We start from the raw sequence: 27,206 nt of genomic DNA, 5'->3' as shown, positions 1-27,206 counted from the left end.
CCTAGTCTAACACTACTGATTAACAATGTAGCTCGCGCTACACAGCAATTGGGTAATCACGTGGTCAATTTGCTTGCATTCTCTTAAAGGTGTATTGCACCTCAGATTACCACACATGGCCTATTTCTAGAATTGAAGAGCAGCAGAGTCATGTAGAACCTTGGCTACACCACGCTTGGGTGTACCGTGCACAGTTCTGGTCTCGATATTACAAAAAGCATAACAAGGCACTGTAGAAGGTGCACAAAGATTTTACAAAGATACTACTAGAACTGATAAATTATACCCAAAGGAAAGATTGAACAGAAAGGGGCCATTTTCTCTAGAAAACAGAAGACTTAGGTGTTTCCTGATCGAATCATGAAATGGTTTGATAGGCTAGATGCGGAGAAGTTGTTTCTAGTATGTAGACAAGACTGGAACTAAAAGCAATAAATGTATGATATTCACTAAAAAACCCAATAGGGAATTCAGTAGAAAGTTTAACCACTGTCTGGGTAATGAAAGGCGGACAAGAAGTAGGTGAACTGAATATACAGATGCATTTATGGAGAAGCTAGATAAGCACATGATGGAGAAAGGAATAGAATGATCTGTTGGTTATCTGCAGCATACACACTGGCATAGTTTTTATATATTTCAAGCACCTTGGCTTGGCGATTTGATCCACAAGCTTAAAACAACTCAGGCATATTGGCACTTATACATCTTGCTCACTGTTAAAATGAAAAGAGAAGCATTATCTACTGAATTGTCCCTGAATCGCTCCTGATTAGTGGCAGCCATCTTGTGGGCTCCTCCCTGCCTGTTCTACTCTAATGACTTCAGGAATGGGAGCAGTATCCATGAGCTGCACCCTCTTTCATCTGTCACTAGAACACAACTCCAGCATGCCGTCTGAAGAGGAGTTCTGTGTAAATTGTCTCCTGTCAGCTTCCCTCTAATCAGCAGTTCCAAATTAGGGAAACACAGTGTGATTGTGTGGTGCCAGCAAGTATGAAGCTATTTCCCTAGCACGTCAGTAAACTTTATCTTTAATTTCAGTGCAGCTATAATACAGTAATACATAGAAAGTCAACTGTTTTGGTTTAAAATTACATTGAAAGGGGTTGTTATTGCCTCACTGTGTTTTGTTACAGGCTCCAGCTATTTCATAACCTGCTGCAGAGCGAACTCTTTTAACCCTAATGGCAAATCCAAGCTGCTGCAGCTACTGCTGACTGTGTGCTTTTCAATTTATTTTTCATCCTTAACCGTAACGTTCAATAGAACAATCATAATATTGTAGGACCAGTGCAATTGATGACATGAAAATAAATTGTGTCACTGTAGTCACATTGTTGTGCTCTTCTCCCAGGACAATTTAACGGTGAGAATAATCCCTTCATCCACCAACAAGCAATGCTCTGCTGTCATAATGAAGGTTTCAATAAGAATAGGCCAAGCCTTGCTTAATGAACCATTTCACAATTACTTGATCATTCTGTGACCTTTGGCATCACAATACAAGCAGGAAATAAAAACAATAAAACGGGCACACAAGGTACGAGTCCTGTGTCTCTAAACAGGGGACAGCACATTTGTCCCATCTGCTATTGGGATGCCACAAGTCACAGAACACTCAAGTAATGTTCAATGGATTGTTCTCCTCAGAGTACAGTTTCACAGATGAAGTGCAGATTAAAAACAAGCAGGTCAGGTTTCATCAAATGCCAAAGAGTGTCACTGAAGTCTGAAGCAATGATATGGAACCAGCTTACAATGTAACATTACATTCCACCCAACAGCTCTAAGGTGTGGTTAAAGCTGCACTGTGCAATGACTTGTGCTCGTCATGTTGGTTCCTGACACGTGGGCCATATACAGCTAACTGCACCTGAAGTTCATGGTTATCTGCAAATCCAGCAACTGGGATGACCCATCTTCACTACAACTTTTTCTCCTTCTCGTCAGTAGATTTATGACAGGATATAGATCCTTGACACTAGATGACCTCTGATGTCTCATCCATGTGTCCATTCCTCATTCATAAACATGGATCATAAAGGCTAGAAGTTCCTGTTGAGCTGCAGTGGTGCTGGATACCTGGCAGAGTGTGATATCCATCCACCAGTCTGGAGTAACCTTAATTTAATCCCAGACCCTGGCGTTGGGCATTTACATGGTAGGTTTGGGCAGTTGAACCACTCTGCTGTTAATGGAAGCACTCCCTTCACTGGATGAGTCCAATCTGAGTTTGGCCTCCCCATTGTAGAGGAGACCACACTGAGAGCAGTGAATACTACATTGAAAGATGAAAAAGTGCACCACTGTTTCACCTGAAAAGAGTGTTTGGGCCAATGAAAGGTGAGTGCAGGTTTTGCATTTCCTTGTGCTCGCCCTGAGGTGGTGTGGTGGGAAGGGGAAAGGGTGTAGGTGGTGACTGAGGAGCCGACCAGGCTGTCACAGGGGGAAACAGTCCTTTCGGAATACTGAAAGGAGAGGGAAAGATGTATTTGGTGGTGGTAGTGGAAATGGCAGAGGACGGTCTGTCGAATACGGAGCCTGGTGGGGTGGAGGGAGAGGATAAGGGAAGCCCTATTGTGGTTTTCAATGGGAAGGAAAGGGATGAGGACTCAAATGTGAAAAATCGGATGGTTGCAATCAAGGACCCTAACGGGCATGGTGGAGAGGAATCCTTGGTTGAAGGTGAAAGGAGCCATAGCATCAGAACAAAGGAAGGAGAAACTGGGAAAATGGAGAGAGTCCTTTCAGGAAGCGGTACGGGAGGAAGTGTAGTGAAGGTAACTGTGGGAGTTAGTGTGCTTATCGTAGATATTGGTCAATAGCCAATCCTCAGAAATACAGATCAAGAAATCAAGGAAGGGAAGGGAAGAGTTAAAGATGGACCATGTGATGGCCAAGGTCCTAAACTCTGGAATTCCTAATCTAAAACTCACAGCCTCTCTTCCCCCCTTTAAGATTCTCCTTAAAATCTACCTCTTTGAACAAGCTCCGAATATTTCCTTATGTGGCTCGGTGTCAAATTTTGTTTTGATAACACTCCTGTGAAGTGCCTTGGCACAATTTTACCAGGTTAAAGGCATTATATAAATACAAGTTGTTGTTAATTTATGGTCCAGATCACCAGGCCATTTCACTGTTACATTCCCGGGTCCTGCTACCATGATCCAGGGAAGTGGGAGTCAACTTCAGTAAAGAAGCAGGCAAGGAGACAACGGAAAGGAGCGGCTGATTCCAGTGAACTGAGCAGGTATCCACGACAAACCAAATTCATCTCAATCCCATCAGTTATCATTACAAACTGCAAGTCCCATTTCATCACCTTCTACATACTGCTGATTGTGCAGCCCTTTATGTGTTGGCCATGGCACGTACCTTTTCCCTCAGTCAACCATTCAGATTTAGATCGTGGACCAGTAAATGTTGTCTCTCTCTTCTCACAACTTCCCCCATCCAGTGCATTCCCTCTGCCACCATTAGCTGCCCGTGCTTGTGTCACTTGGTTCTGAGGTAAGTCATCACACGCGGTTTGTGTAGCATTTGGCCTACACGTGGAAACATCGACACTGCAGGGCAATGCGGCGGACTCAGTGTCCTGTAAACCGAACGGATCTTGGGAACACTCCACGACAGATCTGCTGCTCTGAACTGCTGAAATCTGGAAGACACAAAGCATGGGGGGATTATCACCAGACCGGCTTTTTGTGATTAACTTCTGAGATCTGGGAAAAACTTCACAGCAATCTCTCACTTTGAAGTTTTAGCTGTGTTTATTTAGCTCCGTCAGTGGATTAAATGAACTGGAGAGATCCCATGACTGTACAAATTATACTTGGCCTACTGAGGTTGACAGTCTGAATAGCCTTTATATAGCTCCCTTTTCTTTCACATTTATAAGCACTCAAAAAGTTTCCCCTGAGCCATGGCCTACCTGTGGGTAGGAATGTAAGTGCAGTTTGTTGGTCGGATCAGGATGGCTTGCAATAACTCACCTGAATGTTACACTGAGTTACAACATCAATCAGTCCTTGTCAGTGTTTATCACTTTTACCCACCCTATTCCCTTATTCCATTAACCCATTTTCATTCATCCAACCAGCCAGTCTAATCTTGAAATTTGACATAGCTTCTGCCTCAACCGCTAACCTAGGAAGTGAATTCAACCGTCTCAGAGAGAGAGAGAGAGAGAGAGAGGAAGCAGGACAAGTTGAGGGAGGAGAGACAGTTAAGGAACCTGCTGAGAGGAACAGCATTGGTTTGGTTTGTTTTTGTGTGTGTGGTTTTTCTGGGCTTTAGCCAGTGTATCAGTGTCACAGAGATGTCCAACCTTCTGTCTATGCCCAGCTCTCTACTCCTGCCTTTCCACCTTAAACTAAAATAAGCTGGTGAATGTATTACAGGGGCTGAAATTTTCAGCTTCATTCTGGAAACAAATGTGGCAGAAGAAAAATCAATGGAAAAGCATAAACGAGTAGTTGATTCGTCAGTGCTCATTTTCCACCAGCGTTGAAAGTTAAAACTCAGTCTTATGGTTTCATTATTCTCCATGCCACCAATCTCAATCATTCCCCTCTCGCTAATCAGTCTTCCCCCACCCCCACCCCCACCCAACAGACCTCTCTCCCCACTGCCCCAAGCAGGTTCATTTTATTTTTCAATTTCATAATCAAAGGTTTGTGAGTGCAGTTTGCAGGGACGAATCTTGGCTTATAGGTGTAAATGAGAACTGTAAAGGTTTAATATTCTGCCAATTTTGGGGGGGAAAATCCAGAGCTTTATAATGGAGACTTATCGGCAGTTGGTTGCCTCCCCAGGGAAGTTGAGTGGGATGGACAGCGCTCATTATAGGCAGCCTATATATAACATATGGAAAGAATGGGCTCATAGGGTTGAACTGAAGGTTGTGTTCAACTAGAGCAAATTGCTCCCTCTAGTGACCACTGTGGAGATATTCACTAGGAAGGTACCATAATTGAAACTAATATGACAACATGGGACTGTAATTACACCCTGGCCATTAAAGCAGAAATCAAATCTTCTGTTTTGGTAGTTGTCAGACAGCTCTTCAGAGAAGCCATTATTACCATTCTCCTTGACAACATCTTGAAGGTAGATGTCCACAATCTTATCTAGGTTACAATGGAAGATGGTGGTGTAGTGGTGATGTCGCTGGACCAATAGTCCACAGATCCAGGCTAATGCTCTGGGGACATGGGTTCAAATTGCACCACAGCAGCTGGTGGAATTTAAATGAATTTAATTGAACTCCGTTCAAGGGCAATTAGGGATGGGCAACAAATGCTGCCAGCGATGAAGAATAAAAAAAACCCATTACTGGTTAAATTCTTATTCATTCATGGAATGTGGGTGTCACTGGCTAGGCCAGCATTTATTACCCATCCCTAGTTCAGAGGGAATTTTTAAGAGTCAACCACATTGCTGTGGGTCTGGTGTCACATGAAGGGCAGACCAGGTAAGGACGGCAAATTTCCTTCCCTAAAGGACATTAGTGAACCAGATGATTTTTTTTACAACAATGGTTTCATGATCATCATTAGATCTTTTAATTCCAGATTTTTATTGAACTCAAATTCCACCATCTGCCATGGCGAGATTCGATCCCGGGTCCCCAGAGCATTACCCTGGGTCTCTGGGTTACTAGTCCAGTCAGAATACCACTATGCCATTGCCTCCCCTCGCCTTACTGAATAGATGGGAACTTCATGTAATGTAACGGGATGTGGGAATGATAGCACAGTGGTTATGTTACTGGACTCGCAGTCCAGTGGTTTGGACTAATGATCCGGACACACGAGTTCAAATCCAAATCCCACCACAGCAGCCGGGGAGTTTAAATTCAGTATTTTAAAAAAATAGCTAGTATCAGAAATGGGTAACGAACAGATTGTTGTAAAAACCCACCTGGGTCACTGATGACCTTTAGGGAAGATTATCTGCCGTCCTTACCTAGTCTGGCCTGTGGGTGGCACCAGACCCACAACAACGCGGTTTACTTTTAAAGGCCCTTGGAAGTGGCCTCACAAGCCACAGAGCCTTCAAGAAGGTGGCTCATCTCCAGGGGAATTAGGAATGAACAATAAATGCTGCCTGTGCCAGTGGCGTCCACATTCCATTAAAATAAAAATGAGAAATTAGAACTAATTTAAAAAAAAGCTCTTTTCAGGCCCCCAGTATTGCTGCTTAGTAACATGCAAGATCAGCATGAGTTGACTTACAGGAGATCTCTTAAACTAGCGTATCTGCAAAGTTCACACCCAGGCTGTGCACCATCTCCCCCTTATCATAAGCAGGTTTCTGGCCATGCAACACTAAGCTCATAAAAGGAACCATTCCAGTCTGTGGAGAATTATAGAATGTACAAGGAAGATACCAAGGGCAGCAGACACATGGGAACACCGCCAACTGGAAGTTCCCCTCCGAGTCACTCACCATCCTGACTTGGAAATACTTTGCCGTTCCTTCACTGTCCCTGGGTCAAAATCCTGGAACTCCCTCCCCAGCAGCACTGTGGGTGTACCTACACCACATGGACAGAAGGCAGCTCACCACCACCTTCTCAAGGGCAATTAAGGATGGGCAGTAAACACTGGCCTAGCCAGAGATGCCCACATCCCTTGAATGAATAATTAAAAAAAAAAGGCCCTGGTTCAGCAGGTCATTACTGCAATGAGCAACATTCCTGAACCACCAATTTGCCTTCTCTTTTCCTTGAAAATAATTTTCAATTCTAAGTTATCATTATAAAGAACAAAATGTGTGTTTTTCTCCTAATTGTAATGAAATTTTGCTACTTTTGATACAGCTTACCTTCTCATGGTCTAGTTCTTCCACAGAATCGCAGAACACTTCACTTTCTGAGTCACTTGTGAAATGATTCTGGTCAGCTACTTCCACTGTGTAACTCTTGCTACTGTCTGAAGATCGAAAAGTTGAAATTTGCCAAAATCAAAATTGACATTAAGCAAAGAAAAAATCCAAAATAAATTTCAAGTTTCGTGTCACATACTCTGTACTAGATTTATTTTATCTTCTACATTCATGGCTTTTCACCAGGCTTTCTGAATAACACACTCTTGAAAGACTAACGTACCAGCACTAAGTCAGGACTGGTACCAATTTCCAGATAAGCTAAGAAAGGATTGCTTCAAAAGGGCAAGCTGTGCTTTTAAATGCTAAAATAAAACCCCAAACATCTGGTCCTTGTGACTGATTTCCTTCAACTACGAAGCAAGGCACTAATAGCTTGACAGCCACTTTGTAAGAGAAAACTTGGGAGGAGCAAGTTTTCCCGAATGGCCTACCAGCTTTAATTGCAATTGTCTTTTGATAGTTTTTTTTTGTAAGCTTCCTGCCTGAATGAAAGGCTGGTTGTCTCTTGGGTGGGAATCCTGCAGCACAAGGAGCTGACATCAAGTAGGTGTGGTGGAGGGGCAGGTCTGATTGCAGCGGAGGTCGGGGAGGGGCGAGATGGGAGGAACAGACAGGTCTTTTTGATGCAGGTGGGATGGGGGAAGGTGTGGATTTTGCAAGTAAGCATGTTGGCTGGGAGGAAACACCCCTACTCACCCTGACCCACAAGCAGTGTTGTAAGGGCACTTACTGCATGGGCGTAGCCCTAATAATCTCCTTTTACCTGTCTGGTTTCCCAAGGCAAGGGATGTTTGGGCTGTTGGTGTGACATTAGTCGTCTCAATTTCTCTGCTCCTCTCGCCCACTCTAACCTGTCTCTCTCTGAACTTGCTGCACTCTGTTCTCTCAGGTCCAACCCTGACATTGTCATCAAACCCGCTGACAAGGGTGGTGCTGTTGTTGTCTGGCGCACTGACCTCTACCTCGCAGAGGCTGAGCGTCAACTTGCAGACACTTCCTCCTACCTCCCCCTGGACCATGACCCCACCACTGAACATTAAGCCATTGTTTCCAGGACTGTCACTGACCTCATCTCCTCTGGAGATCTTCCTTCCACACCTTCAACCTCATAGTCTCCCAACCTCGGACGACCCGCTTCTACTTCCTACCCAAAATCCACAAACAGGACTGTCCCGGCAGACCGATCGTGTCAGCCTGTTCCTGCCCCATGGAACTCATTTATTGCTATCTTGACTCCATTCTCTCTCCCCTTGTCCAGTCCCTCCCCACCTACATCCATGATTCCTCTGACACCCTACATCATATCAACAATTTCCAGTTCCCTGGCCCCAGCCGCCTCCTCTTCACCATGGACGTCCAATCCCTCTACACCTCCACCCCCCACCGGGATGGTCTGATGGCTCTCTGCTTCTTCCTCAAACAGAGGCCCGAACAATCCCCATCCACCACTACTCTCCTCCGTCTGGCTGAACTTGTTCTCACACTGAACAATTTCTCCTTAAACTCCTCTCACTTCCTCCAAATAAAAGGTGTGGCTATGGGTACCCGCATGGGCCCCAGCTATGCCTGTCTCTTTATGGGGTATGTGGAACATTCTTTGTTCCAGTCCTACTCCGGCCCCCTCCCACAACTCTTTCTCCGGTACATCGATGATTGCTTCGGTGCTGCTTCATGCTCTCATCTGGACCTGGAAAAATTTATTAATTTTGCTTCCAATTTCCACCCCTCCATCATTTTCACATGGTCCATCTCTGACACTTCCCTTCCCTTCCTTAACCTCTCTGTCTCAATTTCTGGTGATAGACTGTCCACCAATATCCATTACAAGCCTACCGACACCCACAGCTACCTCGACTACAGCTCCTCACACCCCGCTTCCTGTAAGGATTCCATCCCATTCTGTCAGTTCCTTCGCCTCCGTCGCATCTGTTCTGATGATGCAACTTTCAAAAACAGTTCCTCTGACATGTCCTCCTTCTTCCTTAACCGAGGTTTTCCACCCACGGTGGTTGACAGGGCCCTCACCCGTGTCACGCATCCGCCCTCACACCTTCTTCTCCCTCCCAGAACCATGATAGGGTCCCCCTTGTCCTCACTTATCACCCCACCAACCTCTGCATTCAAAGGATCATCCTCCGCCATTTCTGCCAACTCCAGTATGATGCCACCACCAAACACATCTTCCCTTCACCCCCTGGTGGCATTCCGCAGGGATCGTTCCCTCCGGGACACCCTGATCCACTCCTCCATCACCCCCTACACCCCAACCCCCTCCCACAGCACCTTCCCATGCAACCGCAGAAGGTGCAACACCTGTCCCTTTACTTCCCCTCTCCTCACCGTCCAAGGGCCCAAACACTCCTTTCAAGTGAAGCTTTCACTTGCACTTCCCTCAACTTAGTCTACTGCGTTCACAGCTCCCAATGCGGTTTCCTCCACATTGGAGAGACCAAACGCAGACTGGGTGACCGCTTTGCAGAACACCTTTGGTCTGTCCACAACCATGACCCAGACCTCACTGTCGCTTGCCATTTCAACACTCCACCCTGCTCTCATGCCCACATGTCTGTCCTTGACTTGCTGCATTGTTCCAGTGAAGCTCAACGCAAACTGGAGGAATAGCACCTCATCTTCCGACTAGGCACTTTACAGCCTTCTGGACTGAATATTGAGTTCAACAATTTTAGATCATGAACTCTCTCCTCCATCCCCACCCCCTTTCCGATTCCCCCCCTTCTTTTTCCAATAATTTATATAGATTTTTCTTTTCCTACCTACTTCCATTAGTTTTAAATGTATTTCCATCCATTGTTTTATCTCTACCTTTTAGCCTATTTCGATCCCTTCCATTCACCTCACCCCACCCCCACTCGGGCTATCCGTAACTTGCTCGTCCTGCTTTCTACCCTTAATGTCACCTATTAGCACATTCCTTAGATAATATCACCAGCTTCAACACCTCTTTGTCCTTTTGTCTATGACATCTTTTGGCTATCTCCACCTATCATTGGCCCTCTATCCAGCTCTACCCCACCCCTTAAACCCGCTCATATTTCACCTCTTTTCTATTTTTACTTAGTTCTGTTGAAGAGTCATACGGACTCGAAATGTTAACTGCGTTCTTCTCCGCAGATGCTGCCAGACCTGCTGAGTTTTTCCAGGTATTTTCATTTTTGTAAGGGATGTTTGGGTTTTGAAATGCAATCATTGCTACATGCTCTATCTGGCTTGCCGTAGTCATGTGACCTCTGCCATGCCATGTGACCTCATTGTAAGCAGACATCTTACATAAGTTCAATAAAAACTCTCACTGAGAAAGCACCGCTGTCTTTGAACTCGATGCAAGGAAACTGAGCTGACTGTGGTTACAAATATAATCGCTGTTAAAACAAAGGCATGTGGCCTCCTTAAAAGGTTTCAGCAACCGACCCATCTCCTTGACAGCGGATTGGTCACTCACCCCTCATCCCATGTCCGCTGAAACCAGAAGTAGCAGGATTGAGGTGTGTTGGGATTATGTTCCAGTGTTTTCACTCATCTAAGCCAAATCCACCTTTTTTTCTGGAAGTTAAAATCACCCCAAAGGTTTACACAGAAGGAAGCTATTCACCTCTTACGCCTGTTCTCACTCTTCAAAAGAACTATCCAATTGAGTTTCTTTCTTCATACTGCCCTTACAAATATCTAATCACTTTCCTTTTTGCAAGTTAGTATTAAATCTGCATCAACCACCCTTTCAGGCAGTGCGTTTTAGGTCATGACAGTTCACTGAAAATAATTCTCATCTCCCCTCTATTTCATTTTCCCATTATTTTAAGATGACGTACCTGTTATATCATGAAGTTGTGAGGGATGCTCCTGAAGTTGCCTTTTCCTCACGATTTCTACTGTTGTGTCATTCTGAGAGATCCCAAGCTCTGTATCAAGATCGCCATCTTGTGGATAAAAGCCATTGGTTTGAATTGTCTCATTGTTACCATCACCATCTTGGCTGACCTCATTCTCATGAAATCGAACTGTTTTTCCTACAAAAATAAGTCCATATTTCAAGAATTTATTGTATTAAAGCTTTTCAATATTTGCTACCAAGTAAATCGTACATTCCTTCTCCAGAATATTTAGAATGAGAGAGTCATTTATGGCACAGAAGGAGTCCATTCGGCGAATCGAGTCCATGCAGTTCACAGTCCAGCCTTGGGTGAATTCATCTTTCTGTTAAGGCTAGAACATTGCATCCCTCAATTCTAATTACTGCCTCTAGTTGTAATGCTTTAGGCTTTGGTATGTTAACACGCAGAATTCACAGGACCATTTCCCCTTCCAATTTTGTTTTTACTTTCAGACCCGTTTGAACCATATTATATTAGTGGCTTTTAAATCTGGGTCCACGACCTCCTGGGAATCAGTAAAGGCTTTCCAGAGGATCTGCGAAATAGTCGCTCAAGCGGGTGAAAGAGAGAGGGAAAAAGACAAGGAGGGAAAGAGAAGGAAAAATAAAAGGAAAGCCACTTCGTATAAATTAATGGTAGTTAGTGAAGGAAGATGGCTGATCAGCTGCTGCTGTGATGTTGGAATGCATTCAGTTTGGACACATGTAGTGAGCAAGTGCCATTATAATGGTAAAAGCAAAATACTGCGGATGCTGGAAATCTGAAACAAAAACAGGAAATGCTGGAAAAACTCAACAGGTCTGACAGCATCTGTGGAGTGAGAAACCAAGTTAATGTTTCGAGTCCGTATGGCCCTTCTGGATTTGGACTAGAGGGTTCATTCAGATTCAAAACGTTAACTCTGTCACCATTATAATGGTGCCTGGCCTGAGTATTTCCAGCATTTTCTGTTTATATTATTCTCTTGTTGGTTTGATTCTTGTAATTGTGGAAATGCTGTCAGTTGGACTTACTTAAATCTTCCACCATGTTACAAAGATATAAATTTCTTTTCTGAGTAAATAACACCGAGAAACTAGGCTGGGGGTTTGCACAGATCTGTAAAATATTCCCGAGAATGTCATGTTGAAGTGAGGACTCCATAATAGAACTGAGTAGGAGGAATCTTGTATGATTATGGGAAGTTCTTTAAAATTAAAATAATAACTTGCTTTGAGATGGTTAAACATTTAAATGGGGTGAAACCTCTGTTAATATTGATTTGGACGAGAGCTGATTATATTTGGTGTGATCTGTGAACTGATTGTCTGTTAAGGGCATGTATGCATAGTCTTTAACCATATCAGAAGGTCAGTTAGGTATGCACTAGAATGTTCAAGGAGTTGCCCTTCTTCATTATCTCTGGTACGTCTCATCACTGTCCAGATCAATGAAATAGTCCTGAAATTGCTACTCTAAGTAATTGTCTGTTTTCTGAAAAGCATTATCAAAGTATTGCTAACATACAACACTTTATTATGAGATTTAGTATAATACAGATTGAGGGTCTGTGATTATGAATCCATTTTAAAGGGGTCCTTCAATCTAAAAAGCACTACGCTATATGTCCTAGGTACGTCTTTCAATACCTCACTAATGGTGATTATTACTTTAGACTGCTTTGCCTCTTCACAATACTTAATCATAATTCCTGCCTATTCCCCAACCATATTCTAGGGCATTTCGCTCTACACCGCCTCCAGGTTAACATACAAAAGCCTCATATTCACGACTTTATCAATCCTTGGGGCCAGTTTGATTCAGGGAGAATTTGTCCCTTCTATACAGCCGCCTGCTGAGCCAAAACTGGTCCTGATCTCTCTCAAATTTGAAACCCCAAGCTCCCTCCTATACCAACCTGCCAACAATGCATCTGACTGGTTGAACTTCCACTAGCTAGTTGAATGCATGATGTAAGTAGCATACCCAAGAATGCAAGTCTTGAGGTCTAGCTTTTATTTATTTTTTCCATAGCTTTTCCTAGATTCCTTCCTCAGTCCTATCAACATTGGTTGTTTCAATATGGTGTGGCATCACTGGCTACTCACCCAACCTTCTCAGGAATCTATCTGCATGTTCTGCAATGTCTTTCAGCCTGGCACATTTATACTCCAAAAACTGCTGCTCTATTCACTTTGCTCATTGTACAATCTGCAGCAGTTTTATTTCCTTCCTAAATCGCAGTTCACTGGCAATGGCTTGACTTTGACAATTTATCTGCAATTCCAATATCCAAAACTCAAATCATGTAAACACTTTCAACTTTCCACCAACATCTTTCAGAAAAAATATTAGTCTTTAGGTATAACAGCAAGAAGCCCTATTTTCCCAAGGTAGTATGGCATGAAATGACAGCTCTTGTAGGGGTCGCATGTCTCTTATAAGGAATTCTAAATGAGTAGAAGGAGACAGATTTGGTGGGATCAGAAGAGAAGGAAAAAATTCAAAAAGATAGAAGATCTGAATTCATAAAAATATTAAGGACAGCACCAAAATCACATGTATTTTTTTTAAAAAAAGAGCTACTGTATTATTGTGTATCTCACCCAGTCACCCAATTTAATACACTAATTTGCATATTTATAAGCATTCATTTGCATGGGAAAAAAATTCACATTTTTACGATGATGCCAAAGTAAGTCTCTAAACCAGTTCTTTACCTTCATCTCAGATGTTTGTAAATAAAATACAAAATGTACAAGGGAGTTTTTCCAATAAATTAATGAATGCAGCCTTCCCATACACAGCCTCTAGAGGATCTAAGCACCACTTGTGTTCTGATGTTAACAAACTGATGAAAGAAACTGGGGAATAAAAACGCAGAGGCTTCTTTAATTTAAAATTTAAAAATGCTAGTTTGATAATGTATAGGCTGAGCTCCAGTTGTAAAAGCACTGGTTAAACAGGTAACAAGAAAAATTGGATTTTCATTATAATTTAAGTCTTGCTCATGATTTGAAATGTACAGTTTTGTTAGAAGCAGCCAACTTCAAGACCTCAGATAATGATCTTTTAAATCTTTCCAGATAGCTGGTAAGGCACCAAGCCAGCGTATACATTAGTGTTCATCAATGCAGCTATGTAATGTGAAATACTTTTAAAGGATGGGTCAACAATTGGCTCATGTTATGACCAGGCCCTCTATAGGTAATCTTTGTAATGCAGCATCACAACTGGATTTTTGATGGAAGGTAGACTCCAGACTTGTTATGGAGTTAACAGGCATGGCAAATTGGCACTGAAATAGGAAAGTCCATGTTAATTAAACTGATGGGCTTGCAGGCAATTCAGAAAAAAATAGCACAACCTGAAGTTGTGCACAAATAAAGAGGAGCACAATGGTAAGGTATGAATATCATGTTAAAGTAGCACAACATATGGTGGTGAGGTACAATTCACTCAGGAAGTCTAAGCTGCTGTGACAACATGCACTTTTACATGCATGTTGAAGTCTGGAGATATGAATAGTGATGGCAGAGGCTCCTGCGTTCTTTCCATCACTTGGCTGACCAGGGATTTCTCTCGCTTTTAATACCTGCCATTGGCGGGTGTTGGAAGGATTTTCAGGTTGATACTCTTTGGCTGCGTTATGGACTCACCTTCCTTGGTCATCAAGTCCTGGTGCGGGACTTAAACCTGGAACTTCTGGCTCAGAGGCAGGGACACTATCCACTGCACCACAAAACCTCCAACTTGAAAGAACATATGTGGACATGGAATATAATAATAGAATAGTAAAATAAGCAGGCATTTCTTTAAACCTGTGTTCATTAATCAATTTTTGGGGAACTGGAACCCAGGAATTAATTATCCCTTAACACTTTCTACCAACATTACACCATGTTTTACTTTTGGCTACTTTTTAGTTAGAATTAGCAGGGAAAATATGACCCAAGATAAATAAAGTGCCTTATTCTAAGTACATGGTGTTTGAACACAACATGATGTATAATTCAAACAACTCAATCATTAGCTGCCAAATCTGGGTTATTGTGTCGGGGGAGGATGAGGGAGTGCTTTTCAAAAGTTATCTGAACATTAACTGCTAGCCCCACTGATAAACAGATAAAGAGGGAAAGAAGAAAGAAAAAAGACTAGAAAGGGATAGTTTACGTTTTTGAAGTATTTCTCTTGCACAGAAATATCTCTCAAAGTTCTTTGTGGATTAAAGCAAGAGGCAAATAAAAAAGCAGTGGAAAGGAATTTGTGAGCGGGTTATAGGCACGGTGAATGAGATTTTTCTGGAGAGGCTTTGGGAAGCAAGAAAAGCTGGATGGGTCTGGCTAAGATAGTTGTGCACACTCTAGCCATGATTCAATCCACCTTAACGCTCACTCATCCTTTCCAAGAAAGCCTCGGACCTATGCAGATACTCGATCGTTGTTTAGTTTAGAGAAATGCATAAGGTTAAGCAGGTCTTCTTACTGTTTTTTACTACATCTTGCTCCTCATCACACTGCTCCTCTGAGGCCGTGCTGCTATTGTGGTTTCTCAGCAGACCGTTCCTCACAATACCTGGAGTCGACATCAGGGGAGTTTCAACATTTTCACCTAAAAATCCAGGGCAATATTTTGTCACAAAATGTGGTCAATGGAATTTAATTCAAGAGTATGCAGATTATTATTTAATAGAAAAAAAAATCTATTGTAACATGGGCTCACCAACTCAGTGATTCAATGAAAAGAATGTGCAATGAAAAACATCCAAAACTTTTTCTCCATTTAATTACAGTACATAAGCTGTTGTGCTTACTGGTAATGTGAGCTGGCGATTACACACTATTTACTATACTGGAAGGAGTCCATACAGCATCCTTTGTGATTAATAAATAATCAGAATTCTATACCTCTCTGCTGACATAGCATCAGAAAGCAAGAACACCCCAGTGAACAATGTAAACCACCATATCAGGGCATCCAATGAAACCATTTACTCACCAGTCCTTTCTTCAATCAGCTTAGTGGCTGCAGGGAAAGCATATGTGACCAAATGAAATGGGACATAAACACTGGGTGTTTTGTTTTCAGGAAGGGAACTGGCCATTGGTGTGTGTGCATGATGGAGTGTGTAAGTTTGCAGTCCAAGAGAGACTGAGTGCAGGGATTGCAAACCTACTGGTATGAGTTTGAGTCCCTATGTCTCAATTGCTTAAGTGTAACAGAGATATTAGACACCAGAATGGCTGGCATGGAGAGTGGCGCACTTGGCGAAACACCTTGGAGGCTGGAGTTTAAGTTTCACTGTGCATTGGGGAGTGCTTGATGCTGACAAGAAACAGCCATGTAATGTTAAATGTCTGTTTCTCAATTGTTGACTTTCCTCACTTAATTATGTTGCCAAACTAAATAGAAGCAAACCCGCACTAAGTTTTTAAATATTATTTTCGTTCAGCATCCAGGCTTTCCATCTACTGATTGTTGGAGTGCTTTAGTTGTCTGAAACAGTTTCCTATGCACTTGCCCTGGTTGAAAACTAAACACAACTTTAAAAAGTACAAGAACATTGCACTATTCATTAGGAATAAGGAGCCCCCATACTGCTTAGCTAACAAGAGTTGAAATGGGTTAGAGGATAAAAAACGATCCGGAGGTCCAGATCTGTTACAGTTCTGGAAAGCTGAGGTTTTGGAACATGCTGCTGGTGTTAATCCGGTCCACATGCTAGCCGTCTAGCCAACTGAGCTAACGGGCCCCAACAGAGCCACAGAGCAGGTTTACCAGGATGATACCAGATACCTGGGGAGATTGAAAAAGTTGGAAATGTTCTTCTTGGAGCAGAGAAGGTTAAGAGGAGACCTAATAGATGCATTCAAAATTATGAAGGATTTTGACAGAGAAAATATGGACAAATTGTTCCCTACGGTAAATGGGTTGGTAACCAAAGGTCATAATGTTAATATATTTGGAAAACAAGTAGAGGGGAAATGACAAGAAATTTCTTCAGAGGGTTGTGAAGATCTGGAATGCACTGCCTGAAAAGATGGTGGAAGCAGATTCAATAGGAGATTTGAAAAGGCAATTGGACAAGAACTTGAAGCTGGCGAACTTCCATGGTTATGAGAAAACAACTGGGGCATGGGACTAAATTGGACAGCTCTTTCAAAGAGCCAGCACAAGCACGATGGGCTGAATGGCCTCTTTCAGAGCTGTACCATTCTATGAAATCACTAAAAGCAGCAATAGAGGAAATGAAAAAAAGCCAATCAGGATCTGGGATTCATTTCCAGAAGTACAGGATTGAAAAACAGAAGTTATGTTAAATTTGTATCGAACCTTGGTTAGACAACCCTTGGGGTACTGACCACATTTCTGGCTTCCATATTATAAAAAATTATATAGAGACATGGGGAAAGTGCGGAAAAAGATTCACAAGGATGACAGCAGAACTGAGGGGATATACTAATCAGGAAAGACTAAACAAGCTGCCTATTTTTTCTAGAAAAGCAAAAGTTGAGAGGGCAACCTTAAAGAGGTCTTTAAGTTTATGAAAGGGTTTGATAAGTTAGACCTACAGAAGATGTTTTCACAAACAGGGAAGCCCAAAACCAGAGGACATAAATAAAAGATCTCTCTCGATTCTCTTTCGACACTCAAAGGCACACGAAGCAGATGAAGCACACGCTTACATCTGTTTCCATAGCTTATTTCTTCCTGTAACACGTTGCTAGCCTGGGGCTATAGTTTGAGGGACGTCACTCATCATCAAGCATGGGTCTCCCACTCTCACCGCCTGCCATAGGCCTATTGGAGGGATTTGCAGGTTGATGATCAACCTGTTGGGCTATGCTCTGAATGCATCTTCCATGGCCATCAAATCTTGGGTTGGGTCTTGAACCCAGAGCTTTTGGCCCAGAATTAGGAACACTACCCAGTGCACCACAAGACCTCCCTCTAAATACAACATAGTCACCAATAAATCCAATCTGGAACTCAGGAGAAGCTTCTTCACCACAGAATGGTTAGAATGTGGAATTTGCTATCACAAGGAGGACTTGAGGTGAATAGCATAAATACATTTAAGGGAAGCTATATTAGCAATTCAGGGAGAAACGAATAGACAAATATGCAGATAGGGTTAAATGAAAAAGGGTGGAAAAAGGCTTGTGTGGTTTCAATCCCCAGCACAGATCAGTTGGGCTGAATGGCCTGTTTCTGTGGTATAGGCTCTGTAATTCTATGGAATTAATTTACATGATAAAGCAACATTCCCCATCATGTACAGTGCACCGTCCTCCAGTTCAGGAACTGTCAAATGCTGAAAGAAAGCTGAAGGGTCTGGCAGTAAGGTAGGTGGGCGCTTGTGCAAAGAACACCTAAAATGGAGGTTTTCTGCACTCACTTTGGGAATGAAAGGTTTAGTTTAAAACTGAGAGCTGAAACAGGAACCCTGTAATGTGTTTATGGATTTGTGTAATGCCTCCAATGTGAGCGCACTATTTAGTGAGCAATTCCTGTGAATGTCTAACTGCTTAATTATGAGAACCAGAAACTAGGGGTTAGGGGTCAATCTTATTCTTCTGCTGCAAGTGAACTGGGGTGGAATTGCCTTCATTCAATAACAAACTATGAATGCAAATCGATTTCCTTCATCCCAACTTTTTAACCATTAGCAAAGAAATATCTTCCACCCCTCTGTCTTTTGCTCATACCTGATACCTTCTTCAGGGAGAAGCCTGGAGGTCTGGGCATGTCCTCGACAACTTCATACAGCGGCTCAAACAGATGGAACTGCTGCTCTGCACTTCCAGTCCCTGACATCGTATCGATAACCTGGGGGAATGGATTTGAGAGGGGCCTCTTAAAAGCCAGCAGAGTATCACCCAACAGTCACTCGGCAATTGTTCGTCAGCTGCTTTGCAAAAACAGAACAACATTGAAGGGCTCTGCAGTTTGAAACTATTTTCAAACTCTACTTTATATTAATCAATATTAGAAAATTACAACACTTAATTTGTTGGTAGGAACTATTGAGGATTTGGGATACCATGGAAGGTATTTTGCCTATAAAGTGTTGCACAGACTCTTAATATCTGTGTTCTGATCATAAATTGAAGGAATTCAATGACTTTAACCACTTGTGTGAGGTCATTGAACTTCTACCACTACCACAGCTGTGGTACAGGTGTGGTGCCGGAGGATTGGAGGTCATGTCTGACTAACTTGATTAAATTTTTTGAGGAGGTATCAAGGAGGACTGGTGAGGTTAGTGGAGTTGATGTCGTTTACATGGATTTTAGCAAGGCTTTTGACAAGGTTCCACATGGCAGACTGGTTAAACAAAAGCCCATGGGATCCAGGGGAATGTAGCAAGCTGGATACAAAATTGGCTCAGTGGCAGGAAACAAAGGGTAATTGCTGATGGATTTTTTTGCCACTGGAAGGCTGTTTCCAGTGGGGTTCCATAGGGCTCAGTACTGGGGCCCCTGCTTTTTGTGGTATATATTAACAATATGGACATAAATATACGGGGAGTGATCAAGAAATTTGCAGACGACACAAAAATTAGCTGTGTAGTTGATTGTGAGGAGGGAAGCTGTAGCCTGCAGGAAGATATCAATGGACTGGTCAGGTGGGTAGAAAAGTGGCAAATGGAATTCAACCCAGAGAAGTGTGAGATGATGCTTTTAGGGAGATCAAACAAGGCAAAGGAAAACACAATAAATGGGAGAATACTGAGAGGTGTAGAGGAAATGAGGGACCTTGGAGTGAATGTTCACAGATCCCTGAACACACAGGACAGGCCGATAAGGTGGTTAAGAAGGCATTTGGAATCCTTTCCATTAGTGGTTGAGGCATAGAATATAAGAGCAGGGAGGTTATGCTGGAACTATATAAAATATTAGTGTGGCCACGATTTGAGTACTGTGTGCAGTTCTGGTCACCTCATTACAGAAAGGATGTAATTGCATTAGAGAGGGTACAGAGGAGATTTATGAGCATGTTGCAGGGCTGGAAAATTGCAACTGTGAGGAAAGATTGGATAGGCTGGGGTTGTTTCCCTTGGAACAGAGGATGCTGAGGGGAGATTTGATTGAGATGTACAAAATTGTGAGGGGGCCTGAACAGAGTGGATGGGAAGGGCCTCTTTACCTTAGCAGAGAGGTTAATGACTAGGGAGCATAGATTTAAAGTGATTGGTAGAAGGATCAGAGGGGAGATGAGGAAAATCTTTTTCACCCAGTGGGTGGAACTTACTGCCTGAAAGGGTGGTAGAGGTAGAAAACCTCATCTCATTTAAAAGGTGCCTGGATGTACACCTGAAATGCCGTAGCTATGCGGGGCTATGGACCTAATGCTGGAAAGTGGGATTAGGCTGGGTGGCCCTTTTTCTTCAGCAGTGCAGACATGATGGGCCAAGTGGCCTCCATAAGTGCCTTAAACTTCCTATGATTCTTGCGACACTGCATCCAGGTCATTGGGGTTTAACTCCTGGCACTGATCTCCACAGATATCTGCCCCCACTGCCTGTGTGTCTGAAGGGCCTCCTGCCTCCAGTGTGGATAGCCAGCGTTTGAAGACCTTGAAGCCCGCTCTCTGCCAAGCTGTGTCATTCCTCACTGTTTCCCAGGACATTCATTTCCTACACAGCTTCCAGCACCTGCCCCAGTCACGAAGCATCTCCCCTTTAAGCGGAGCAGGCTAGCTTTAGGTGGTACGAGGACAGGCTTGTCCAACGTTTTCGCATGGGAGGGGGCCACATTTCAATTTTCCTCACACTCAGAGGGCTGATGAGCAAGTTTCAGAAAGATAAGATTTGGCACAACAGTAAACATGAATTGTAAAAAAAAAACTGTGATGTATGAAAAGAAACAACTTACTGAGCAAAAAAAAATCAAAACAATAAATTGATAATAAGAAAAGAGTAATAAAAATAGACGACCATTAGAGTGTTCCCTGCTTTTTGTGGTATAGATTAACAATTTGGACATAAATGTACGGGGAATGTTCAAGAAATTTGCAGATGACAAAAAATTGGCCGTGTAGTTGATTGTGAGGAGGATAGGGTGAGTGTGTGTGTGTGACTGTGGGAGTGCGTGCTGGTGTGTGGAGATAAGGGTGAGTGAGAGCCCTGAGATTGGGAGTGAGCCAGACACACACACTCCCCTCCCTCTCACTCCTCTCCTTCTCACAAACACACACTCGTCCCCCCCCACACACCCTTCCCACACACATATACACTCACCCTCTCTCACACACACTCACCCTTCTCTCACACACTCACTCACCCCTCCCTCTCTCACACACACACATTCATCCCTCTCACACACACACACCCCTTTCACACACATTAGCCTCTCTCACACATACTCACACTCATAACTAACATGATGGGCAGGATTTTGACCAACACACTGGAGCGTAAAATGGTGCTTGATGAAGTTGGGTGAGCGTCCTGATGTCATCGTGCATTCGTGCGATATTTCAGTCAGCGGTTGTGCGCGAGAGTCGGCACCATGCTGCCGACAATTAAGAGGCCTAGTAAGGCCGTTACAGTTTCAATTAGTGGAGATTTACCGCTGCCCATCCAACGTTATGGTTGGCGGACAGGCAAATCGGCCTTTGCATTTTTGAGGAAACCTCATCCAAGGGCGGGATGAGATTTCCGTGCTTAATTAAAAAAAAGATAAAAATGCGTGGACATAATTTTCAACATCCTTATGTTGAGGTGACTCATTCTGATGCACGGACATTGTTTCTGGGTTTTACATTATGTTTTTATTGCTTTTAAATTTGTCAGCCTCCCTGAGACAGCTCTCTGCCTTCAGGGAGCTTTCCTTCCGCACCCGCATTGACTTCAGCGTTTGCCCTCCTCCAGCCCTTTCACCGTTGGTTTCACTGTGCCTTTCACGTTGGCTGGCCGTTAATTGGCCAGCCAGTGTGAAATTGCAGTTGGGGGGCCCATTGCGGACGGTGGCCCATTTCGAGCCCGCCGACTGTGCCCGCTCGCCGAGGTCAAAATCCTGCCCTATAAGAATCATCAATCCTGTGTTTGGATGGGCAATAACAGTAAATATTAGGTCAGTCAGGTATCTGGATTGGACATTTACAGTATAAATGATGTCAGTAATCCATATGGATGGGTGTTCAACGCTCCAGTTTTGCTAAGACAAAAATACTCACGAGCGCGCCTATCAGCAACAAACATGGGAGAGGAAAGGTCTGTGGTTGGAGCAGTCCCCCTGCAGAAATCTTCAGCCTCACTGACCCGTCTTACTGGTATTTTGAACAATCGCACAGGGGGTCATACAGAGGGGCCTCGCAGGCCACAATCTAGCCTGCAGGCCACAGGTTGGACCAGCCTGGACTAGAAAGTTACAGTTCTGGGACTCCCTGCTGATGTGTGCAGCCAATGAAGATTGCGGTTAGTGCTGGTTGCATGCAGAAATCATTCTAACGAGCAGGTAGTACAAAGTTGGAATGCTGCCTGCAATTCAATCAATGGACATGGGCTAACTGTGCATCGCAATCCCCATCCTCATTTTCGGCACCTCTTGAATTTAGCACCTATTGTGCTATGTCATTAACATTATTTCTAAGTCACAACATCACCCTCCAACTATAACTGATTTTATGTGAGGTGATGCTGATAATTACAATACTGCATGGCCCCTCCAAACCTGCCAACTGCTGGGCTACAATGATGTGGGCATCTTCGGAGTGGGTCAGACAAGAGTAAAGGTTCCTCATCCCTACCAAATGTTCAGTTGCCCCATTTAGCCAGTCGAGACCCTGCGTCTTCCACAAAAGTGTTACACACGAAACAAATTCAACATTTTCTCACATTAACTCATCCGTTTGTTATTCAACTTTACATTACAGTTTAATAGCATTGCAAATGTTTCCACTTTTAAATAATTTAGGTCATTTGTAGTTCCACAGACATTTAAGTGCCTCCGGCTAAAGCAAGTATTCTGAGTGTAAAGTGTTTGAGCCCTTATGATGTGGGCGGATCTCAGTTTTTTTTTTAACAACAACTGAAATGAGTTCTGCTTTAGGCTTTGTTTTCTCCGCTGATCGATCTCTGCAATTCTCAATTGACAGGATATATAATTACTCTTCATTCAGCCACCAGGGGGTGTGAAAGCACTCTGGACAACTTCCTGCAATGGCTCCTTCTCTCTGAAGAGTCTGGGCACCTTCCCACTGGCACAGATAAGGCTGAGTGGCAAAACTGTGTGAGTGCAAACTCAGATCCTTCCACAGCACCTCAGGGTACCAACCTTCTCTACCTCTGAGCCAGTTTTAGCAATGTTCGGTATTCAAATTCCTTCTTCAAAGGCTACAGGGGTAGGCCAGTAAACAAGTTAAAATAAAATGTGAACTAATGCTTCTTTCTTGGAAGCGGAACATGATGAGGGCCTATCAATTAAACAATCCTTTTTTATTGCATTCTGATGTTGTGGATATTAGCCACACAAAAAAGTACCTCCTGTGCTGTTTGCTTTATCTCTTCGACGTAAGTCATCATGGCGTCTTTTTTTGACAAGTTCCCCAGAGCTTTCCATGCGTCCCTGCAGAAGGCAACAAACACACATCTGTTCATTTTCAGTGAGTGCTTATTCTACCCAGTGCACATCAAATCACATTAACAGTGATCCCCTACTAGCGGAGTGAATAAATAGCTGACAATGACATCACCCGTTTCAAACATACTCAAATGTAGCTAAAGCAGCTCATTATAAAACTGGCACCCTCACTGCAAAGCAACCCGATTGTACTTTTGTATAAAATAGATTTTAAAGGGGATCACTAAACCGCTAAGATTTTTTCAGTCCTTCGTTTAAGTGATGCAGATCACAATATTTAACCTGCTACGAAATTGTTCCTTAATTCAATGTTAAGACAGTTTTGTTTTGTTCAAAAAAAGCATGAAAAACTACACCATGAGCTACTGCTTTTTTGAGACATATATTGTTGCTTTTTAAAATAATTACAAATAAGCTTTTTAACCTTCTCTTTCCTGCAATGCATTCTAGTTAGGATGAGGTCAACGTGGACTGGTTGTATCCTCTGGCGTAACCTTATACTTCCCTACAGAATTCCTGCTCCAAAGGTTAGTGCCTATTTTTATTTATTCATTCATGGAACATGGGCGTCGCTGGCTAGGCCAGCATTTGATGTCTATCTCTGATTGCCCTTGACAAGTATTCTTGGGTTTTGTTTGATGAGCCGTCTTCTTGAACCACTGCCGTCCCTGTGGTGTGGGTACACCCACAGTGCTGGTAAGGAGGGAATTCCAGGATTTTGACTCAGTGGGGAGGATTTTCCCTCATTGGGGGGGCTTGGCGGGGGCAGTTGGGAAGCCAACCACGCCCACGATCGGGGCCGGACTGCGATTTCACACTGGCGGGCCAACTAAGGCCCGCCCAGCATGAAACCCGCGTGGCAGCGCTCAGTGCTGCCTGTGAGGGTGGAGGAGGGTGAGAGCGCAAGTTCGCACATGCCCACGTGTGCGCGCTGGAGAAGCTCCCTGAGGCACAGAGCTGCCTCAGGGAGCTGAAGGGCTTTGAACATTAAAAATAAAGATTTTAATGATTCTGTTACATGAGCAGGGACATGTTATTAATGAAACGTTAAAGTTTTTATTTTTATTTGCTGTTGGAAACCTCATCCCGCCCGTGGATGAGGTTTCCTAAAAAATTCAAAGGCCCCTGCCTGCCAACCGTAAGATTGGGGGGGAGCGTGGGCAATGAAAAATTTCTTTCAATTATAACTTTAATGACCTTAATAGACCTTTTAATTGTCGGCAGGCACGCTGCTGATTCCAGTGCGCGCCCCCTGACTGAAATATTGCGCAAGTGCGTGATGACATCGGGATGCTCGCCCACACATCATCGCGGGTCATTTTACCCTCGATTGGGTCGGGCGTGTGCCTGCCCGACAAGCATTATATTCTGGCCATTATTCTCATAACATGGAGGATAACAAAATATAGACCATTTCAGAATTTGTTGCTGGAACCCCAGTTCCCATGATGCTTATGTGCATTATAATTAATGAATAAAACATTATTAATAGTTCCTATAATCATGAATAAAACATGATTAATAGTTCCTATAACTACATTTACGTGAATTTGGATAGCTGTTGTAAAATCTAGCACATAAGTGCACAATTAATGGTCAGTTTGTTAAACGTATATATAGGGAGCAACACAATTTCTGAAACTTATTGGAAACGGTGAGGGGGCTTAAGAGGATGCCTGTAAACAAGAATCATCAGGACCCCCAATCACAAGGGAAATAGGCGGGAGGTGACATACAGGGATGAAGTAAGCAGCCTTCTCTCCTGGGGCCAACTCAGAAAAAGGCACGGGTGGTGGTGGGTGAGCGTAGGGTGCCGCAGGTGTTCACTTGCAGCAAGTTTGGGACCTCAGGCTCCTTTAAATTCAAACGTCTAAAAGACAATGGCCTGGAGTTTGCCTGAGTGTGGCATCTCGTGACACCCCCACCCCCATCAGTTAGACTTTTTCCCTCGACCTTCTGCTCAAAATTCTTTGGCCTGTAAGTTGCTGCGAGTAGAAGTTGATAACAGCGTGTCGTGCCCCAAAAAGATTTGAAGCCGTTATGTTTTATATGTTTTATGTTATGTTTCATGAGTTGCGCAAGATAAGGAAAATAACAAGAATAATCCAGCTTGCAACCGTCCCCTTTATTTTTACCAGATGAGTGAAATATCCTGATTGTCCATTCACCTCAGCACAGGCATGAGCTTCTAGCTAAAGAGTGCCCTTAGATCTCAATATAAGTTAACCCAGGTCGTGCCACGTGACTGGTCTATCAATGGCAGGTTAGGTTGCCATGTTTACCGCAGCTAGTATATGAAAATTCAACTGTCGTGATTTACTCTTTTGTGTTGGAGGTGAAAATAAAGATCAAATGTGAAGATTCATTTACTTCAAAAAAAATCTTCACTGCCAGATGACAAATGGTACCTCAGACCCTTGGATTTATGTTGTCACATCAAGAAAAGGAACCAGTCAAGGATAAATGATTTAGAATGCAAGGTTAGATAAGTATTGAGTTTTGTTTGACTTGTGTTTGGGCCTAGGACACATTTAGGCCTTTCTCAGGAGTTTAAATGGATTAGATAGAATCCTGAACAATACTGTTTACAGTCGTCTTTCAGATGAACAGACCTGATGGGTTTAATGGCTTTTTCTTGTTTAGTGCTCTTTTACAACTTAATAAAGTGATGAGGAAGGCACCCGTGATGTGCACAATAATGAAATGTAATCAATTAACCATGCCTTGAATTTGCCAGCCAGCACCTAAACTGTCTCGATTTAGGTAAGCAGGATGTGTCTGCCTGGAGAGAGATTGTGCACTTTGTATTAGGTGAATTTTACTCGTGGAGATTTCTCAGGGGGTTTTAAACATGCTAATGGGATCCCATGCACATCAGACATCCAGCCAATCACAAAACATATTTATCTAAACTAGGTTAAGGATAACTTCCAAGTTTTTGTTTAATTCTTTGATGGGATGTCAGCATTGCTGGCAAGGTCAGGATTTGTTGCCCATCCCTACCTAATTGCCTTTGAACTGAGTGGCCTGCTAGGCCATTTCAGAGGGCAATTAAGAGTCAACCACATTGCTGTGGATCTCGAGTCACAGGACAGATGAGGTAAGGATTGCAGATTTGCTTCCCTAAAGGACATTAGTGAACCAGGTAGGTTTTTACAACAAAAAAAAATGATAGTTTTATGGTCACCATTACTGAGATTAGCTTTCAATTCTAGATTTTATTAATTGAATTCAAATTCCACCAGCTGCTAAAATGGGATTTGAACCCATGTCCACAGAGCATTAGCCTAGACCTCTAGAATACTAGTCCAGTGATATTACCACTGTGCCACCATCTCCTGTACTTAATACTCATAACAGTGTCAGTGAGTATTATTTAGCACCTTAAAAAATAATATTGGAGGTAGACAAAGGATATTAAATTTATTACTATTTTTTGTAATTTATTAAAAAAATTTGCACTTTTAATATTTCACAGATATGCCAATTTGTAATACAAAAGACTCTTAAATTTTCAGTAAAACCCACCTGTTCTACGTTTTTACAGTTTCTTTGATTTTCCAAACCTCACAACAAGTGCAAGAAAGTGCCGATGGCTGCATTTACTGACAAGCTCAGGGTCTCCATACTAAATACAGTAAGCTAATATCTCTGGCAAGATAACTCATCTTAGTACCTTCACCCTCACTTCAAACATAAGAGAATTTAAAGGTTACCATTTTATACGTCCGACAGGATCCCAGAAGCCAGGCCTGCTATTGCTACAAGGGCCTACAGTTGCCTGCTTGTAGTAACTGTAAAACTTCAGCATCTTCTCATGGGACGGACGGTAAGAGCCTGGTGACAGAAAGCCAAA

General features: G+C 43.0%; 2 protein-coding genes across 4 annotated transcripts in view; one reads left to right on the top strand and one right to left on the bottom strand.

Moving 5' to 3' along the window:
• LOC144667990 (acyl-CoA-binding domain-containing protein 5-like) overlaps window positions 1-27,206 on the bottom strand; it is a 133,811-nt gene that overhangs the window by 76,498 nt on the left and 30,107 nt on the right. For all 3 annotated transcript variants that reach the window (XM_078529681.1, XM_078529680.1, XM_078529682.1), the window contains exons 3-9: window positions 27,067-27,187; window positions 23,251-23,335; window positions 18,473-18,593; window positions 15,249-15,374; window positions 10,722-10,919; window positions 6,832-6,938; window positions 3,379-3,661 (exon numbers count right to left, since the gene is read on the bottom strand). In XM_078529681.1, the coding sequence (XP_078385807.1) occupies window positions 3,379-3,661; window positions 6,832-6,938; window positions 10,722-10,919; window positions 15,249-15,374; window positions 18,473-18,593; window positions 23,251-23,335; window positions 27,067-27,187 (1,041 nt within the window). The remainder of the gene's footprint in view (window positions 1-3,378; window positions 3,662-6,831; window positions 6,939-10,721; window positions 10,920-15,248; window positions 15,375-18,472; window positions 18,594-23,250; window positions 23,336-27,066; window positions 27,188-27,206) is intronic.
• Window positions 23,805-27,206, top strand: part of LOC144667991 (abl interactor 1-like) — an 85,702-nt gene continuing 82,300 nt past the window's right edge. Inside the window, exon 1 of the mRNA XM_078529685.1 lies at window positions 23,805-23,877. The gene's annotated coding sequence lies outside the window, so the exon portion shown is untranslated. The remainder of the gene's footprint in view (window positions 23,878-27,206) is intronic.

This window comes from Cetorhinus maximus, chromosome 25 (assembly GCF_964194155.1).
Source record: "Cetorhinus maximus chromosome 25, sCetMax3.hap1.1, whole genome shotgun sequence".
NCBI classification, from domain to species: Eukaryota; Metazoa; Chordata; class Chondrichthyes; order Lamniformes; family Cetorhinidae; genus Cetorhinus; species Cetorhinus maximus.
Note: the sequence above shows the minus strand (reverse complement) of the source record. Positions and strands in the feature narration are given on the sequence as shown.